Source organism: Poecilia formosa, unplaced genomic scaffold (assembly GCF_000485575.1).
Source record: "Poecilia formosa unplaced genomic scaffold, Poecilia_formosa-5.1.2 Scaffold612, whole genome shotgun sequence".
Lineage (NCBI taxonomy): Eukaryota > Metazoa > Chordata > Actinopteri > Cyprinodontiformes > Poeciliidae > Poecilia > Poecilia formosa.
The window spans coordinates 161689-181107 of NW_006800551.1; the positions used below are offsets into that span (position 1 = coordinate 161689).

General features: G+C 38.4%; 1 protein-coding gene across 2 annotated transcripts in view; it reads left to right on the forward strand.

Moving 5' to 3' along the window:
* The first annotated feature begins 382 nt into the window (after positions 1-382).
* ric8a (RIC8 guanine nucleotide exchange factor A) overlaps positions 383-19419 on the forward strand; it is a 24971-nt gene continuing 5934 nt past the window's right edge. For both annotated transcript variants that reach the window (XM_016665723.1, XM_007541502.2), the window contains exons 1-13: positions 383-492; positions 932-1250; positions 5722-5769; positions 7412-7619; positions 8613-8767; positions 8848-8928; positions 9391-9490; positions 11311-11498; positions 11818-11912; positions 12001-12151; positions 17647-17742; positions 17832-17976; positions 18809-18953. In XM_016665723.1, coding sequence (XP_016521209.1) covers positions 1167-1250; positions 5722-5769; positions 7412-7619; positions 8613-8767; positions 8848-8928; positions 9391-9490; positions 11311-11498; positions 11818-11912; positions 12001-12151; positions 17647-17742; positions 17832-17976; positions 18809-18953 — 1496 coding nt within the window. In that variant the 5' untranslated portion in view covers positions 383-492; positions 932-1166. The remainder of the gene's footprint in view (positions 493-931; positions 1251-5721; positions 5770-7411; positions 7620-8612; positions 8768-8847; positions 8929-9390; positions 9491-11310; positions 11499-11817; positions 11913-12000; positions 12152-17646; positions 17743-17831; positions 17977-18808; positions 18954-19419) is intronic.

A 19419-nucleotide genomic window follows, 5' to 3' on the forward strand; every position in this document is an offset into this window, starting at 1 on the left:
TAAATAAAATAAATAATAATAATAATAATAATAATAATAATAATAATAATAATAATAATAATAATAATAATAATATTACTGACATTTTTCTCAGTGGCCCAGAAAAAAAAAATCTCAGAATTCAGAGGAGAAAAGGCCAGATTTTTTTTTTTTTTTTCCAGTGGCCCTGATCTTCTTCCGTACAAGTTACACTATTATGTTTATTTCTAAGATTATTATTGCTTTGGTTAAGTATCTTGAAGAAGTTATTTGTGTTTTATATGTTAAACATAAAATAATTTGGTCGGAGGTGAACTGAGTAGCTACTTCTGTTGATTAACTACCGCTGAGTTTATGCTTGTATTTTGGTAATTTTCTTGTGAACGTATCTATGGTAACGGAACGCAGTTCTACCTGGAAATGTTAACCGCAATACACAGAAAAGGTTAACATCAAAACAGAAAAAAAAGATAGAAATTAACCTCATTTAACTTAAGTCCATGAGGCAACAAGGTTAGTAACTAGGACTGATATGTATTTGAGTAACTTGAAGTGTTTATGAAAAAAATCTGTTTGCTTGAGTAAATAATCACGTAAGCATCAACTAAATGACGACTTTCTTAACATAAAGTACAAACTGACTTTTTACAATTTGTTCAAGAAGAATGTAAATCTTTTAAAAAGTCTTTGTAGAAAGAATATTTTTGAACATTTGACCCTTCTATGTCTAGTGTTTATATATGTATTTTTCAAAATATGTCCAACAATAAATATGCTTAGTTGTTGATGAAATTGTTTATGTTTAGTGAAAATTAAGAGAGACTGATATTTAAGACCAACATAGCGCATGAATATGGTGAAGTGATTGGCATTTGATTTATTAATCTTTTTATGTAAAGGTGGACCTTAAAATATTGTTGAAATTGCCAAGTTGGTTGTTTTTTTTTCCCAGGGACATTAAACGCAGCACTTGACTTGGACAAATCCTATTCCTTATAATCGTCTCTGCACGGCTCTGAGGGATCCGATACGGGGATACTGACATCATTCTGTCATTGGTCAGCAGTGACAGACTGTAGGGTGGAATATAACCTTCAGCCTCACAGATCAAGCCAGACTGCATCTTCCTCTGACGGCGAGACCAGGACAAAGCAGCGAGCGGCCGTTTTCCCCATCTCAACACCGTCATGGATTTACGTGTTATTATAGAGCAAATGGAGACGGAAGAGCAAGACAAGGCGCTGGCGGTGTTACAGAGCTTCAATAAAGAGGTAAACACAGCTACAGCTGGCAGCAGGGCGTCACCCAGCAGTATGTCAGACCGTCTGCTTTTCTGTCTGTTCAGATGATCATGGTTTATTCATTTCCAATGTTTGCTTGCTAGTTTGGGGCTTTTTGACTGGGCAGTTGCCTTTCCTTTCCCAATTCTGAGCTAGTTTCGAAAGTTCCACTAATGATAATTTCTGACAATCAGAGGAAACAAACCACAGCCCATAAAATCAACTTTATAAACTTAGCACAACTTGGATTGTAATCAGCTGCTTTTTTTATTTTGTTTTACATGAGGTAGAAGGTTCTAGGACCAGTTTGTTCAGCAGTCCTTTACTTCCTTTGTGGGCTTGTCCTCATATATATTGTTCTATTATTTAACAAGCAGTAAGACACAGGCCCTAGGACTGTTTCACAGTTGTTAATAAGGAGCTGAGATGGGCAGAGTACCCAAAAATTGTACTCAGTAATAGAGTACTTGAATACTTTTTACATTTGTCAAAGTAAAAAGTATTTCACTTTTATTAAAGTAAAAGTAAAAAGTCCAAAAAATTACTCAATTAAGAGTAAAAAAAGTATTTGGTAAAAAGGCAACTCAAGTACTGAGTAAATGATAAAAATATCAATCATTTAATATTTTAAAACAATCTCATCAGCCAGACCAAAATTGTAAAGTTAAGTGTAAATTTTGGTATTTTATGACAAGAATGATTAATATGAATAACACAATTACATAATAGGAAAATCAAACAACAACAACAACAAAAAAAACATTTTTCCTTATCAGTTTCTTTCAATATGAAATTTCTGAAACAAAAACTGGAGGTGTGTGTCTGGTGAATTTTTAGTTAAATTATGTTTGTTCTTCATTTAGTGAAGGTAGATGACCCAGAAATGTTACTCAAGTGAAAGTAGCAGTACTTCATAATAAAATTACTCAAGTAAAAACTACAGCATAAGATAAGGTAATTATATTTACATAGTGCATTTTCAGCAACAAGGCAGTTCAAAGTGCCTAGAGAAAATACCCTTAAACTAAGCAAAAAGTTACTCAAGTAAATGCTACTACGGTAGTTATTACCCCACTTTGATAAGAAGCATTAACAAAAGTCACATTTGTGGGGTCTTTTGGCACGAGGAAGCTTAAGGAAGTAACATGATGAGTGGATTGTTAGTGGAACAAGCTGTTCCTGCATGGAAAAAGATGCATTGCTTAAAAAAATGAAGAAAAAGAAAAAACATGCAATACATGGATCCAAAATAGAACAAAAATAACAGGAACAATAAGGAGGTAACAGGAGAAACCAGCAAGGGATGTAAGCAGGAAAAGGTTTTAAATACTGTCAGAATGAATGAGGGAACAAAAGACCTGGGCTGATGAGCTAACAGGTTGCAGGTATGAGGGGAGAGAGAGAAAGAGGTGGTGACACAGGGGGCGAGAGAGAGTACACAGGGGACTGGAAAATAAATCTAGCACTAAAGAATAACTAGATCTAAGAAACATGATTAAACTAGAATAAATAGAGACAAGAAACAAACTAGAATCTCTAAGAAGAACTGAACTAAGAACAGAAACAAGACTGATCTAATCAAAGAAAGAGGGTAAGGAATACAAAATAATAAACCTGAAAATAACACAGAATCCTAACAGTATCATGCAATAGCGTGTTCTACTCGTTAAATCCCAGACTTGTGGTTTTCCTTTCTGGACTTCTTTTCAATTATTCCCTCTGCTCCTTATTTTAGAAATCCCAGATCCTTTCTAGTTGAATCATAGATATCTTTGCACAGGCACGTGCAGAGAGGGGAGCTGGGGGTGCTTGAGCACCTGCCCTTTTAGTGGTCTCTGCACAGCCCTGTCTTTGCATGTGTACCAAATTACATTTGAATCAAACCTTTTTTTCTGGATGCTTAACTGAGTTCTAAGCCATGCGCATGATGTAAACTTTAGTGTCAGTGTCAGTGCTAATATTATTTAAATTAATTAAACTTTGGCCCTTGAAGAACAAAGCACATATCACAAAGAAGACAAAAACCCGTGGGAAAATGGCTTATTAATTTAACCAGCATACAAATTTGTATAGTATTATTACATTTCAGTAAATTAGAATACATGTTCAGATGAGGCTTATTTGTCAGATTAAAAGGGCCATTAAAAATAACTTTTAAGAAGGTAATAAACATGCATTTCCTTAAGCCCACATTTTTGTACTTTTTTTTATTGTCAATTTGATATATTTAAATATCCTAAATTTTTTTCTTAGCTGTAAATGAAAAATCATGGTTAACAGGAATAAAGGCTTGAAAACACCAGTCCATGTGGAATTAGTTTATATTATACTTTATTTATTTCAGAGTTACCAAAATAAATAAACTTTTCAATGATATTCTAATTCATTGAGATGCACCTTTATGCTTTTAAGTTTGGAAAATATGTTCTTAAAGAATTTAAAATGCATTCTACAAATGTTTTTGGATTAAAGTAATTTAAAGGTGAGAACAGATTTCCTACTCAGTTGTGGTTCTACAGAGTTGGAAACGCATTTGAGAAATAATTCATTATGTAGCCGTTAGGATTTAGATTTATGTTAAGAAGAGCATTAAACTTCAAGACAAAGTGTCTTTATTTGAAAAATGAGAGTGGTGCTTATTTAAATGTTTTAATGTTATTTATTTCAAGTTTTTTTAGGTGTGAGATTTTTATAGTTTTGAGAGAGTTTTCTAAAACCTTTCTCTAAACCAGTGTTTTTCAACCTTTTTTAAGCCAAGGTACATTGTTTTAATTGAAAAAATCACGAGGAACACCACCAACCAAAAATGTAAACAAAGATACTCTGTAGCCACCTATATTACATATATAGTCATTCTTATCAAAGTGTCTTGAATAGGAATCAAATAAACACACAAAAAAGCGCGTTCTTCTTTGATTTCCAATTTTGACTTCCAATGATTCACTTCCTGCTAAAGAGCCCCCTGGTGGTTGAAGAAAAATCCACAGAAAAGCTGCATGTTCAAAGTGTAGGAAAAAAGTAGCAGCTTATAGTCTGGAAAATACGGTAGGTGAAATTAAATAATTTCCACGGCACACCTGACGATCACTCACGGTACACTAGTGTGCCGCGGCACAGTGGTTGAAAAACACTGCTCTAAAGAGATCCATGTATCCATTTCCCACCCACTTCAGATGTTTTCAGGTTTGGAGGGTTGGGGCGCAGGGGGTTGTTGCTAATCCCTCTCTCTCTTCCTCAGCCTTTGAGCAAGAGGTGGGATGCCCCTCAGACAGGTCACCAGTTTATCACAGTGCAACTCAGAGACACAGAGGACAATGAGTAATGCACACACAACTCAACTGAGGGCAATTTAAAGTGGCCAATAACACTCTAAGCCTGTTAGAGAGAATGTGAAAACTTCATGCAAAAAGAGCCCATGCTGAGATTTGAACCAAACCTTTTTGTTGCAGAGCAGCAATGCTAACAACTGTGCCACATATTAGTCATGTCTTCATATCTGTTCAGCAGTGTCTTGAAGCTCTGCTTCTTCTGCCTGCGTTTTAATCGAGACAAATAATCACAGACTCCCAACTAAGCAGATGTTCTCTTTAAAGTCAAAAGTAAGCAGAGTTTCAGTTGCTGTGGGTTACATGGATACAGTATATTTTACCTGTTGGACTAAATCGATAGTTTCAAAGTTGGTGCACACTCCACTGGATCTGTGCAGCTGATCAGCCAGGAGAGCTATTTGGTGCTGTTCTATAAGCCAACGTCTGTGTGGGAGTTGATCTTGACAGCAATTGGATTAGACTCACAGTTACACAAATAGAGTCACACAGCCAAGCCAAATCCCACTCCAATAATGAGCTCTTAGGTTTGAAGGGCTTAAAGATGAAGAAACTTTTGTCAAATTAGTTAAACTGTGTGTTAGGTTCAGTTTTTCTTCTGTTTCCTTCAAATTGCATTTTCTAATAGCACCATTGATAGCAGGCAATTTAAACCACTTTAGTGTAAGAAAATACTTGTAAAGCTTACATTAGTTTAAGAAAAAGAATTCCATAAAATACATTTCAAATCTCATTATATACTGTCTCACAGTATATTATGAGACAATATATAAGTACAGATAAATATAATGTAATTCTCTGTAACCTGAGCTATAGATGGTTGGACATTCTGTATGAAGAACAGTGGAGCTCTGAGGAGCCCCAGATATGATTTTTGTTTTGTTTGTTTTTATTTTATAATTGTACAAGGAAAAGAAGATTTGAAATGAAATCAGTGCAGCATCATTATTGTTTCATGAAGCCAATAAAGAAAAAGAAAAACATGATATATGAAACATGAGGCAAATTTAAAATAATATTTAAGGCTCAAGTGGTACTGGAGACTTTGTTTCTAATAAATTATCGATTTCTATTTACTGTCTTCCTTCAGCAATGGTTAATTGTCCTGTGCCTTCAGCTCTATTTCTTTTTTGCAGATGAGCCAGTGCTTCACATTCAACAGAGAAGAGGAACAGGAGAGAAAGGTACTTGTAAGATTTCCAATTTAGATTCCATATTTATTTGCTTTTCGGTTTAAAAGAGTCCAACATGGATTCAAAGATTTTCTGGACGTAACCTACAAAAACAACCCAACTTTATGTCTTTATTCGCTTTTTTCTTTCTTGTTTGCTTGGCTGGTGAATTAGGAAGCAAAACAACAAAAGGTATTAAGAAAAGATAGTGTCCATAAGTTACCTACAAACTTATGGACACTAACTGTCCATAAGTCACGTAGGTGACTGCCTTCAGAAGTCACCTACGTAGTAATCAGTCAGTTTGTGAGTAAATTAGTGTCACCTATCTGTTAACATTTGTTAACACTTTGCAATTAGTTTTCAGAGCAGCCTATGTTTGTGCAAAGAAAATAACCTTTTTAAACGTGCACTGGCTGCAAATGTACCAGGCTAAAAAGTCTTATTGATACAATTTTGGACCATTTGTCCAAACCAATAAACAAAAATCTGTTGTGCATAGCAACCTTTATATCTTCCCACAAATGCAAATATTTATATTCTGCTTTTCCCAATATGCCCAAATATTTCCTTTATCTGGAGCATATTCACTGAGGGTCTCTGATATCAGGACAAAATATCTCAAAAAGCTACACACGATGCTGCAATCTAAGGAACTCTAAGAACAGATAAAAAACAGTCATGGACTGTTCATTTATGTCCATGACATCTAAATAGATGTCCATGACTGTTTTTAGAGTTCCTTAGATTGCAGCATCGTGTGCAGGTTTTTGAGATATTTTGTCCTACTCCAGTTTGTCAGACAGGTTCTCGTTGAGTTACTTATTGATCCTATAGGTGTGACAATAATCACGCCTAGGTGTGACTAGTGAAATTGAACTCAGTGCATCATCTATTGTTTTACATATTTGTTTAAACTGCCCCTATCAGTTTGGTATGAGACCGATAATCCATGGAAAAATCTGACTCCTGTGCCTCCTACCAGTGCTCCCAGTGCTCTGCAGATATACACAACCAATTAGAGCCAGGAGGAGTGTCTTAGCACTGTCAGTCAAGATAGTGTATGTGCTGCTCCCAACCTTGGCCCTTTCTCTTTGCTACGCTACAGCTGGTTCACCACAATGGTACCTGCCAAGAATACTCACGCTAGTTAACATGGCACTGATGACAGCAGATAAACACTTTTCTTGGAATGATAAGTTGTTTCTCTGCCATTAGCATATTAAGCAGCGCTTACGTGAGGTTGATTGACAGTGCTAAGGCATTCCTCCTGGCTCTTATTGATTGTTTTTCACATATTTTTCATAAAAGTTACATGCTGCTGCTTAAATTGTTTTTTTAAATTCATATTAGAACAGAACTAGATTTTAAATATAAGAAAAAATATTGATTATATTTTTCTTCATATTGCTTAGCATGTGATTAGTGTGATTTAAAAAGTGAAAACTTGAATCAATGTGTAGTAACATGACAGCTAATTACTTTTTCACAGTACTGCAGCATTTTGTTTAACTTCGTTTTTTTTCTTTTTTTTAATGTTTACATTGCAATGAGGATTACATTTCCATTTTTTCTTTTGACCTACAAGAATGAAATCTCTGTGGCCAATTATTGCTCCTAACATCAAATTTTATTAACTGTGTCTGTGAAACAGCGTCTGGGCGAGCTGGTGCTCAGTTTCCTCAGCAAGGAGTTGCAACCATCCTGTCTGCTGGCATGTCTAGAGACGGTTCGAATCTTGACCAGAGACAAAGAATGTTTGGATCCATTCATCAGCCGCTCAGCTATGCTCACACTTGCCCACTATTCTGGCATTGCCCATCTTGCTGCACCTTCCCAAGGCCTATTGGAGGAGAGCAAAGGTAACTATTGTTATTTAGTGGTAATTGTCTGCCTTGTGTTTCAGCAAACCAGAATAATACCTCCATCCATCCATCATCTTACACGCTTAGGAGGGTTCAAGGGGTGCTGGTGCCTATCTCGAGTGGTAAACAGGCAATAGGTGGGGTCACCCTGGACAGGTCACCAGTTTATCCCAAGGACATTCACACACTCACACATAATGAGAATTAGGGAGATAAGTGAACCTGACCATGGAAGGAAGCCAGAGAACCCACAAATGCACAGGGAGAACATGCAAACTCCATGCAGAAAGACCCCGGGTCAGGATTTGAAAAAGGCTCTTTCTCCTTCCTTTGTTTTGGTCACAATCTTTTTTTTTCATAGCTTTTTGGCTCAGCTCTTTCTTCACTCCAACAGACTGGAGCAACACATGCATTACTGCAGACAAAGCCACAATCCATCTATCCTTCTCCTGCTCCATCCCACCGTCACTTATGAACAAGACACCCAGATTCTTGAAGTCCTCTGCTTCAGCCTTAAGGCAAAGACTGACAATGAACATTGTGGGTAGTTGACTAAACCATTAAAGAAGCTTCACATTATCTTAAATAAATATAATGTTTCTATAAGCACATCTTATTTGCCTGTGTTCTAATTGAGACGTGACCAAGGAAATGGTGTAAGTAGGAGTTTTGTAAGGAACGTGCATTCTGTCCGCGTAACCACAAAAACATAAACGACTAAAAGATTGGTATATCATTAAAGAAACTCTGGGATTATTCACTTGTGGTAACTGAACAAGTAAGGTTTTCATGGACATGATTTATTTTTATTAAAAAAAATCACTATTGGTTTTTAGTGATTCTTCAGTCACTACAAATTAAATTTTTTTTTGTGATTGAAAATTTTAAAAAGAACAAAACTGTGACAGTCTGATAAAGAACTGAAGTTAATTATGTTTTTATGTTTTTGTGGTACCTTTCCTGTACCTATGACCTATTTTTTTCTGGAAGAGGTTGTTGTGGAGAAGGATGGAAAAGAGGCAGCAGAGGACTCCAGTGTGACGGTAAAGGAGTCCTCCCCTCCTTCAGAAAACCCTGATCAAGAAGTGATTATAGAGGCTCTCAAGTCCATCTGTAACATCCTGCTCCACAGTCTGACAGCACAGGTCAGCCTGCAGCACTTTTAGTGATGTTTTATTTATTTTAACCTGTAAAAGGTCACTATCATTTGTTGAATGGATGGTAGGTCATAGCAGCTGATCTGCACTTTATTGATGGTGTAGCAGAGAGACTGAAGCAATGTAATCATCCCACCTGGAACCATGAGGTAAGGGAGTAAATTACATACATGCTTCAATTTTAATGTAATATGTATTGAACAAAAATATTTAGCTTTTAGGTCATTGATTGATTGATTGATGATCATTTTAAACCTGTAAACTCCTGACTGGTTCTGGTTCTCCTCTGCAAAACAGCCAAAACACTGAGTTCCTTTAACTCGAGGCCTGTAGTTTTTGATTGATAATAAATTGAACATTGATTAATACATTTGACATATATTCGATGATGATTATTCAAGATTTTGATTATGTCATTTGACAAAATGTAATGTTCATTTGTTGTTTCATAATTACTGTATTATGTTGTCATGCTGTAAAACCCTTTAAACTGCCTTGTTTCTACAATGTCTCATATGAAAACTTGACATGACTTAAGCGTTTTTCCAGTTTCACAACCAGCTCTATTCTAAGAAGAAAACAAGTTTAGTGAGTTGTGTTTTTCTGCCCAGGTCCGTTTCTTTGACCTGCGACTGACCTTCCTGCTGACTGCCCTGAGGGTGGATGTCAGGGCACAGCTGGCCCAGGAGCTCCATGGAATCAAACTCCTAGGTAACTGCTTTGGAAAACAAGTGTATTTTTATCCTCTCATTCAAACTCCTATTTTTGTACCATTACCTACATCAGTTTCAAAGGTTTCAGGAGATGAGTTCCAGTTTCAGTATAATTAAGGAAATTGTACTTGAACAAGATCCAGGTCCACTCATAGAAAAAAGATTTTTGATCAAATGGACATAATTCTTTAAGAGTTGCGTGCCTTTTAAATCCCCTATTTGTGACCCCCTAACACTGTATAAAGGTGAGGTGAAAGATGAAGTAATGCGATTTGATCTATTATGAAATATTGTTTTTTGCAAGCTTTATGGTTTCAGTTTTTGTCAGGTGTGATGTGTGATAAAAGAGTATCAGCAAGAATGAAGGAAAAGGTGTACAAGATGGTAGTGAGACCAGCAACGCTGTTCAATTTAGAGACAGTGGCAATGACAAAGAGGCAGGTAGAGCTGGAGGTAGTAGAGATGAAGATGTTGAGGTTCTCTTTGGGAGTGACAGGGATGGATGAAATCAGAAATTAATACATCAGAGGAACAGCTCATGACAGATGTGTAGGAGATAAAGTCCAAGAAACCAGATTGAGATGGTTTGGACATTTACAGAGGAGAGACATTGAATACATTGGTAGAAGTTTTTGTGCTAATGTTGTTGGATTATTGAGCAGACTCATATTAAATCACTTCATCTTACAGGGTTTAAAAGTTTACCCTGACAAAAAACAACCAGCTGACTTTATTCAAATATAGTCATATTGAGAGCATATTTGGAAGCTGACTGATTATGTAAATAAAGAGCAGTAGATCTGTTTGTATTAGAAATGGTTACCTCCACAGAAAAGTGTTCAGTCTTCATCAGTATACATTAAATGTCACATGAAGGAAATACTGCCAAGAATATTGCAGATGAAAAGAGCAAATTCCTATATCCTCAACAACTGCAGGAGGTTCAGCTGCAGCAAAGACATTTACTGGACTAAGGAGTACATAGAACAGAGTCATGTTGCCACAAGCGCAAATGCTGAGATTTTTTTAGAAGCACAGGGAGATAAAAACTTTTGTCCTAAGGCATCATAAAATATGATGCCTTAGGACAAAAACACAAAGAACTGACAAATATGATGCCAAGTACAATAGACACAAGAAGAAGGATGTCCATCCTACATTGTCCTCACAGATGAATTCTGCTTCCTGTTGTTTAGGACATCTGAAACATCACTGATCTTGAGAAGAAAAGATTTTTGTCTCAAGTCAGTTCATGTTTTAGGTTATATAGCTTCTCAACTTAGTGAGATTAGTCACAATTCCTGCAAGAACACTGCCATTTATGAAGAGTGAGATCAAGATGACCTCCAAGAGAAACTTCTTCCAGGAGTGCAAGCACAATTTGATGCCAGACTGTATTTTCCAGTATGTTGAATGGGGAAATTTAGGTGTCACAGAAGCAAGATCTAAACATAAAATCTTTGTCCCTATGGTCATGAAATTCTCCAGATATTAACCTCACTATGAACCTATTCTCACTTGTCAAAAAGCAGAAGATAACAAACTAGGATCAACTCCATAAACAGAGAAGACAAGAATGGCTCATGATCCCTCAAAATTAAACTCAGATGTTGATGTTGAGTATGTTCACTAATAAAAGTCTCAGGAAATCTGTAAAAATGTTTCAAATCAAAAATAAAATAAAATATCTACTTATCCTGAAACCATGAGACTTATTTGTGTGACTGACAATACTTTCATCCATGACTGTACTGCTGAGAATAATTTGTAATGAAACAGTTGATGAAGAGATCACTTGCTGTCCTTTGCTTGTCCTAGGAAGCCAGTTGGAAGCCACCCTCTGTCTGTGTTGGCCAGATCCCCTGGTGACAGCCAGAATGGGATATGAAGGTTTTCCACCTGAGGAACTTCCCCAACTGAGCAGGCAGCAGACAGAGTTAGCTATTGAAATACTGAAAATACTTTTCAATATCACATTTGACACAAACCGACGCAAGGTCGATGAGGTAAGAAGAAACTTTTCATGTGGCATTTCAATTTGCTGTTAATTGGTCAGTTTGATCACTAGAGAAGTTAGGATGCGTCTCAGCCTTATTGTTCCTCCTGTTTGTCGTCGCTTCTCTGATGAGTTACTGGACAGAAAAGGAAATGATGGCTATCAGGAGAGCATCTATTCCATTGATTCACATTGTCAAGTTGCTTTGTGTTAAACTTGGGCTGCCAGAGAGCAGCCTTCTGTTGCTACAGAAACACTGAACCTAATGAGATGAGCGCACTCTTCTGAAAACTCGTTGTGTGTGCGTGTCTGTATGTGTGTGTGAGAAGGAAGAGGCAGTAGAGTACAGATACTTGGGCGCTCTCCTGAGACACTGTTTGATGAGCCGAGCAGACGGAGAGGAGCGGACCGAGGAGTTCCACAGGTTTGATAATACACTCTTCACTTCATTTATACACTCATGGCTTCCCTTTGAGGCCAACCTCTTAAAGCATTTCTCCTTGTATTTTCAGCCATACTGTGAATTTACTGGGGAATCTGCCGCTGCCTTGTTTGGATGTACTGTTATTGCCCAAGGTGGAACATGGCTCCATCGAGTACATGGGGGTCAACATGGATGCTGTGAACATGCTGCTGGAATTCATGGAGAAAAAACTTGATCGTGTAGGATAACTCTGTAGATATAGAAGTTCTCTCTTAGCCTGTAGTACAATTGTTTCAAAGGACTGATTAAAACAAAAGCTTGTCCAAGTTAGCTCAAAGAAAGGCAACCATCGATATGAATACTTATTCATTTCAGATCATATGGTTTCACAAAGGGAAGCTGCTTCAACAACAGAAGTAAGCAATTTTGTTGGATTACCTTTCCTCAACCACTGGATAATCAATCTGAATGCTCCAGGATGCTCTAATGCAGTGGTTCCCAAACTTTTTCTGCGCCCCCCCTATGGATTACAAATGGCTGTCTGGTTGAAACGACGCGTGTGACGGGAGGGGGATGGGGGGGCATCGACTTTTTTGGGGGCAAAATGAATGTACGTAGCTGAAAATAGACACCAACATCGGTAGCCTAAAAGGTACTTGTTAAGCTTAAGGTTCTGTATTGATATTAGCTAGCCATCTTTTAGCTAACATTACCTGCATCCAACAGCTTTACTCAACTCAGTCGGTTAGTTTGGAAGGAAAAACTGTGAAAAGTTCTTTGCGTTTTGCTGGTTTGCTGCCGTGATTCTAACACAAACCTTCGTAGCTCCGCACAGCAGCAGCAGGTCTCCTTCACAGGTGGAAACCCAGCGCGAGCGTCGTAGCCATAGACATAATATAATTATATTATAATTATATTATATTATGTCTATGGTCGCAGTGCTCATGTTGCGTTTAAAGGTGGCTCGGAAAAACAGGTTACAACATGTTAACAACGGATTAAACAGTTTTAACTGCTGATAAAAGTGACAAAGGACACAGATATGGGAAGTGTGGAAGCCTCTACTGTATCAAATTGACATAGGAATAACAGAGAGTTGGCCATTCTAAGGTAAAAACCCAGCGCATACAGTGTTCATGTTTTTTTTTCTTTTTTCATCCAGACGGCTTCCCGCGCCCCCCCTGCAATGACACTGCGGGCGCGCCCCACAGTTTGGGAACCTCTGCTCTAATGCATGATAGTAATGGGCTTTTTCTGAACAGCCTTCACACTCTCAATAAGTCACCTAAACAAGGAGCTTTCACAGTTGCCATCTGGTATGTTCTGCTTGCTTTACCAGGGTGGATTTTTCCACGTTGCTTGGAAAGCTTTAGAAATTTGAAGATAATTTGTGTAGTGATGGAAAAAAGCAAAGTTTTAAACATGACAGAATATGGTTCGATCTTGAAATGTATTTCAAGATATTTCAAATTTGTGAGCTTTGTCATTATTTTAAAACCATGATTATACTGCTGCCCTAACTTGAGATTTGAATCACCAATCAAATTTAGGTATACTCACTCACCGTCATGTCGGGTTTTAATCGTTTGACCCACATGCAAGAACACCCACGGTACAAGGGAAATCAGTAAAATGCAGGCACGTGCAGAAGGGGGAGCTGGGGGTGCTTGAGCACCTGCCCTTTTTGCTCCTTGCCCCCAAGTGCCCTTTTAGTCAAATTAATTTTTATTTATTTATTTATTTTTGCTATTATTATTTCCTAAGCCCTCTTCTGACACATAAAAACATGTACTAAAATTATTTGCTTTTTTTGTTTCTTTTTTGTACAACATACTAAGCCCTCCGGTCACCTTGTTACCTTTGACCTTTTGCCCGTGACGCATGACGCAGTTACCTCTCGGGCAGTGAGAAAAGGCGGCTTACTGGAGCTCAACGTCATAGTATTGATGTCTATGCTCAACGAACATTCCAGATTACAGATCAGTTTTTGGTGAATTAAAAAAAAAAAAATTTGGTGAATAAAGTGGAGTAGACTTGCTACTTGTCAGATGACGGAAACCGTTGAAGTATCGTTTCTGCTTCAGCGGTTTAAGCAGAGAGGTAATGAAATACAGCAGACACTGACAGGCCTCTGCGTCCGCCTTTCTCTGAAGAACTACTGAGGGGAGGAGACAGCCAGGTGAGGAAAAACTGTTCTTATCTATCGATTCAGTATTTTTATCATACAGACATTAGGCTGTTGTTGTTGTTGTTGTTGTGCTATTAGCTAACGACTTTGTTAGCAAAACAAGATAACAAAAAAGCTTCTTCCCCATGTACGAGGCACATCGCCCGTCCAAAACCGATCATCTCCATAATGAATATATGTTCGATCGTCTAATTTCCTTTGCTGCATAATGTACATTGCATTTATTCTGGCGTTAGGTAAATGTATCTTGAAGGAGAATAGCACTTACATAAAAAACCAACAAAGATATTTGTTTAGAATTTAAAATAACACACCCTGAATTACCATGATAGATATAATGTGTGTCATTAATGAAGGGGAGAAAACTCAACCCAGACTTTAAGTTTAGGGTCTGATTCACAGAGTATAAAGTTAAATTTGTTTCCCAATTATTCAATGGAAAAAAAAACAAAAAAAACTAACCTCAGTTAAGTAAAATAAAATTGTAATCAAAACTTTTGGAATTGCAATGATTCCTTTAAAAAACGTTGTTTAAAAGACTTTTTGTTAATTAAATAACTCATTTTTACCAAACATAAACATTTATTTGCACACATCATACATCTTTTGTTGTGATTTTGGGCCCTGCCTATGACGTCATGTGAGAATCACAAGCAAAACTTTGAGTCACAAACAAAAACTTAGAATAGCAAGAAAAGATTTCTGACATGCACAAATAAGTTTGTTTTGCAAAAAAGAAAGTTAACTTCATGAGTCAAAAATGTGTGATTTAAATTAAAAAAGAAAATTTAAGCAAAACTCAGTAGGCTTTTCTCATGGTGACATGCATTAACAATTCAATATTTGCTTTTGTTTTTTTTCTGCAGTTCCACGTTAAAGTTTGATGCAGCTCTGCTTTCCTGAATGGACCATCTTCATCTCCACTGCAGTAGGAAACAGGCAGCTCTTTTTTATAGATTACAGTCCACTAAAATGTTGCATTGTGCCCTTGTTTATATTTTTAATAGTGTAATTCTGTAAAGACAATATGTCTGGTGGTCTAGCTCTGATTTACATATCTTGCTAAATTGCAGGTTTGAATATTGCAATACTTTTCTATAACAAAATAGACCTGCAGAAAGAAATTACTAATAAAATATCTTACATATGTGTTATGCTCTATATAGAGATTTTCCTTAGCTTTGTATATCTCACAATTTTGTAATTTGTCATTGTTTATTAAACTCTGAAAGCTGAGAGGCTTTGTTAATATTCTGTCCTACAATGCGGTTAGATGTGCCCTTTTTTTGTTGTTGAGCACCTGCCCTTTCAGTGGTCTCTGCACGGCCCTGGTAAAATGATATTTATTGCAGAAAAAAAAACCACAGTCAGAAAAAAAGGGGAAGAAACTGGTCCGGAGTGGAATTGGTGCTTCTGGGTTGGAACTAGAAGGTGAGAGAGTATGGTGAGTTCAATGACCGGAGGGAATAGCAAACTGCAGGGGAAAAACTGAACATTCTTACTTTTAGCTGAGATAATCTGGACTGAGGGGAATCTGATGGTTTCTGGCCGGATATCTTTAAGTTGGGTGTTGCTGCTAAGCTTAAAGGCGGCGGGGGCAGCACTGGAGGGCGGACGAGGTCAGGTCAAGTTTCTTGACGGCAGGAGAGAGGAGGGCAGCCTGCGTGGAGATCTGGTCACAATGGTGGGGAACAGGGACTTGGGCATCTGGTGGGTATATTCCACCGGTGTCACAAGGAGAGGAAAGGTTGTAGGAGGAGAGGTTCTGCGCTGGAACTCTACAAAAGGGTTTCACAGCTTCTACAAGGAGAGTCCCTGTGGAGGCACAANTTATAGATTACAGTCACTAAAAAGTTGCATTGTGCCCTTGTTTATATTTTTAATAGTGTAATTCTGTAAAGACTAAATATGTCTGGTGGTCTAGCTCTGATTTACATATCTTGCTAAATTGCGGGTTTGAATATTGCAATACTTTCCTATAACAAAAGAGACCTGCAGAAAGAAATTACTAATAAAATATCTTGCATATGCATAGTGTTATGCTCTATATAGAGATATTCGTTAGCTTTGATTGTATATCTCACAATTTTGTAATTTATCATTGTTTATTAAACTCTGAAAGCTGAGAGGCTGTTAATATTCTGTCCTAAAATGCGGTCAGATGTGCCCTTTTTTTGTTGTTGAGCACCTGCCCTTTTAGTGGTCTCTGCACAGCCCTGGTAAAATGATATTTATTGCAGAAAAAAAACCACAGTCAGAAAAAAAGGGGAAGAAACTGGTCCGGAGTGGAATCGGTGCTTCTGGGTTGGAACTAGAGGGTGAGAGAGTATGGTGAGTTCAATGACCGGAGGGAATAGCAAACTGCAGGGGAAAAACTGAACATTCTTACTTTTAGCTGAGATGATCTGGACTGAGGGGAATCTGATGGTTTCTGGCCGGATATCTTTAAATTGAGTGTTGCTGCTAAGCTTAAAGGCGGCAGGGGCAGCACTGGAGGGCGGATGAGGTCAGGTCAAGTTTCTTGACGGCAGGAGAGAGGAGGGCAGCCTGCGTGGAGATCTGGTCACAATGGTGGGGAACAGGGACTTGGGCATCCGGTGGGTATATTCCACCGGCGTCACAAGGAGAGGAAAGGTTGTAGGAGGAGAGGTTCTGTGCTGGAACTCCACAAAAGGGTCTCACAGCTTCTACAAGGAGAGTCCCTGGCACAAAAAACAAAATCACTAGGAGTTCACAAAGAGCGATCACTGGAAGAATTCAGGTGGCCTGTAATACCAAAACTGGCAAAAATACTCTGGCACTGGTGTGTAGGCTGCCTCCTCTTCTTATACCCCTCTAGATGAGATCATGCAGAGCAGGTGATTCGCATCAGCTGGCCCACACCCTCCAGGAATAACTGCCAGGCGCCCCCTGAAGGATGGACGGAGAAACAGCAACCCCAACAACAAAAAAGAAACACCCAGGAACCCAACACTCACTGAGTCTAAATAGAATAGGAAGAAGAGAAATATCCTTTATTGCTCTACTTTGGGGAAATTCAGATGTCACAGCAGCAACAAAGATGAAAAATATATTTAAATAAGATAAAAGGATTGTACTGGAAGAACACATTTACAAAATAAGAACATTAATGCTGTGCAGGTTTTAAAGGGGGGTATTATGTAAAATCAACTTTTTCAGCTTTATAATGTTATTCCCTCATAAAGCACATACCTGGAGTGTTGTTTTGATTCTTTTTTGCATGTTTGAAAAATCCGTTAATCTCCCATGGCAACCATTCAGGGTGCACAAGGTAGCACTTTGCTCACACCTTCCTCATTCATTTCTTTTAGACTAGCAGCAGCAGCAATTAGCAAACACCTGGTGGAACTGAGCTTCTGCTGTGTAATTAAGCCTTAGAAGCCTTAGAATACTCAAGGGATAAGTAGTACAATTTTTTATGATTACATGAAACCACGTTGACTGTAGATCATTTCTGTTACATATACTTCTGTTACAAGTCAGACTGACAGCTGATTAATAGATAAATATTTGTCATTTTACCAGGGCCATAAGCTGAAAGAGACTCTTCTCCCATCTCTAAACTTACTGACTGAGAGTTCCCGCATCCACCGAGAGACCAGGAAATTCCTCAGGTCAAAAGTCTGTATGGAGCGGAGCCACAAAGCTGATAGATGAGCATGTTTGCTGCCGATGGCTTCAGAACTGTCTTCTGCTTTTGCTTTGTTAAGGTGCTGCCCCCACTTCGCGATGTGAAAAACAGGCCAGAAATCGGCAGTGCTCTCAGGAACAAATTAGTCCGTCTCATGACTCACATCGACACCGATGTCAAAGACTGCGCTGCTGAATTCCTCTTTGTGCTCTGCAAAGAAAGTGGTGAGAGAAATATCCGTTGGCTGCAATGATTTATAGCAATGCAAAAATATATAACTCATGTCTGATGGTTAACAAAAGCTGACGTTAAACAGTGGTACACAACAAAGATTACCAAGGCTGACATGAACCTGCAGGTTTTGCAGAAGAACTTATGAAGCTAAGCAAAATGAGTTCAATTTAGAAACCCATCCATCCATTTTCTTCCGCTTATCCGGGATCGGGTCGCGGGGTTAGCAGCTTCAGAAGGGAGGCCCAGACTTCCCTCTCCCCAGCCACTTCTGCCAGCTCCTCTGGGGGAATCGCAAGGCGTTCCCAGGCCAGACGAGAAACAAAATCCCTCCACAGTATCCTGGGTCTTCCCCGGGGTCTCCTCCCGGTGGGACGTGCCTGGACCACCTCACCAGGGAGGCGTCCAGGAGGCATCCTGACTAGATGCCCAAGCCACCTCAACTGGCTCCTCTCAACGTGAAGGAGCAGCGAATCTACTACTACTACTAATTTAGAAACCAAGACACACAAAGACAAATCAGAACCAGAACGCACCAATTGAAAGACTAAAGATCACATTAACTGCTTGAAGATCAAAGACTACAGGATCTTTCAGACCAGCTAAAGCCAACTCTTAAGAGTTTAATGTATGAGTTTAATGCAGGTTGAAGGAACAAACATTCCAGTAGGTGGAAGTAATAGAAGATATTTTTAGAATTCTATTGGGAATCTGGGAAAATTGGGCAAACAGGTAATGTGGTTTGTTTCTAGCTTAAGTCAGTACTAACACCTTCTCGTTCATCATGGGAAACAACCATTTTAATTTTGATATTTCTGTGTCCAGTTTCAAGGTTCATCAAGTACACTGGATACGGTAACGCTGCAGGTCTGCTGGCTGCCAGGGGCCTGCTCAGAGGGGGCCGAGACTCTGGGATCTACTCTGAAGATGAAGACTCGGAGACTGAAGAGTACAGAGAGGCAAAGCCACAGTCAGTACTTTAAATACAGTCAGTGTAGCTGAGTCAGAAGAGTAGCTCACACACAAGCAGTGAAATCCTTACAAACATTAAAAATCAGACAAGAAACACTGCAGAACTGTAAAACAATGTCAGATAGCATCTACCTGTAAAATTACTAGATTGGTTTAAAGTCTACCTTATGTTCAAGTTGTGAAGGTCTTCATCCCTGTAACGCTGACTCCAGTCATGAATAGACTAGTTTATTACTAGTCTACAACTGGTCTATCACTGGTCTATCGCTAGTGTATTACTGGTCTATCTCTGGTCTATTACTGATCTATCTCTGGTCTATCACTGATCTATCTCTGGTCTATCACTGGTCTATCGCTGGTCCATCACTGGTCTATCGCTGGTCTATCGCTAGTGTATTACTGGTCTATCTCTGGTCTATTACTGATCTATTGCTAGCGTATTACTGGTCTATCTCTGGTCTATT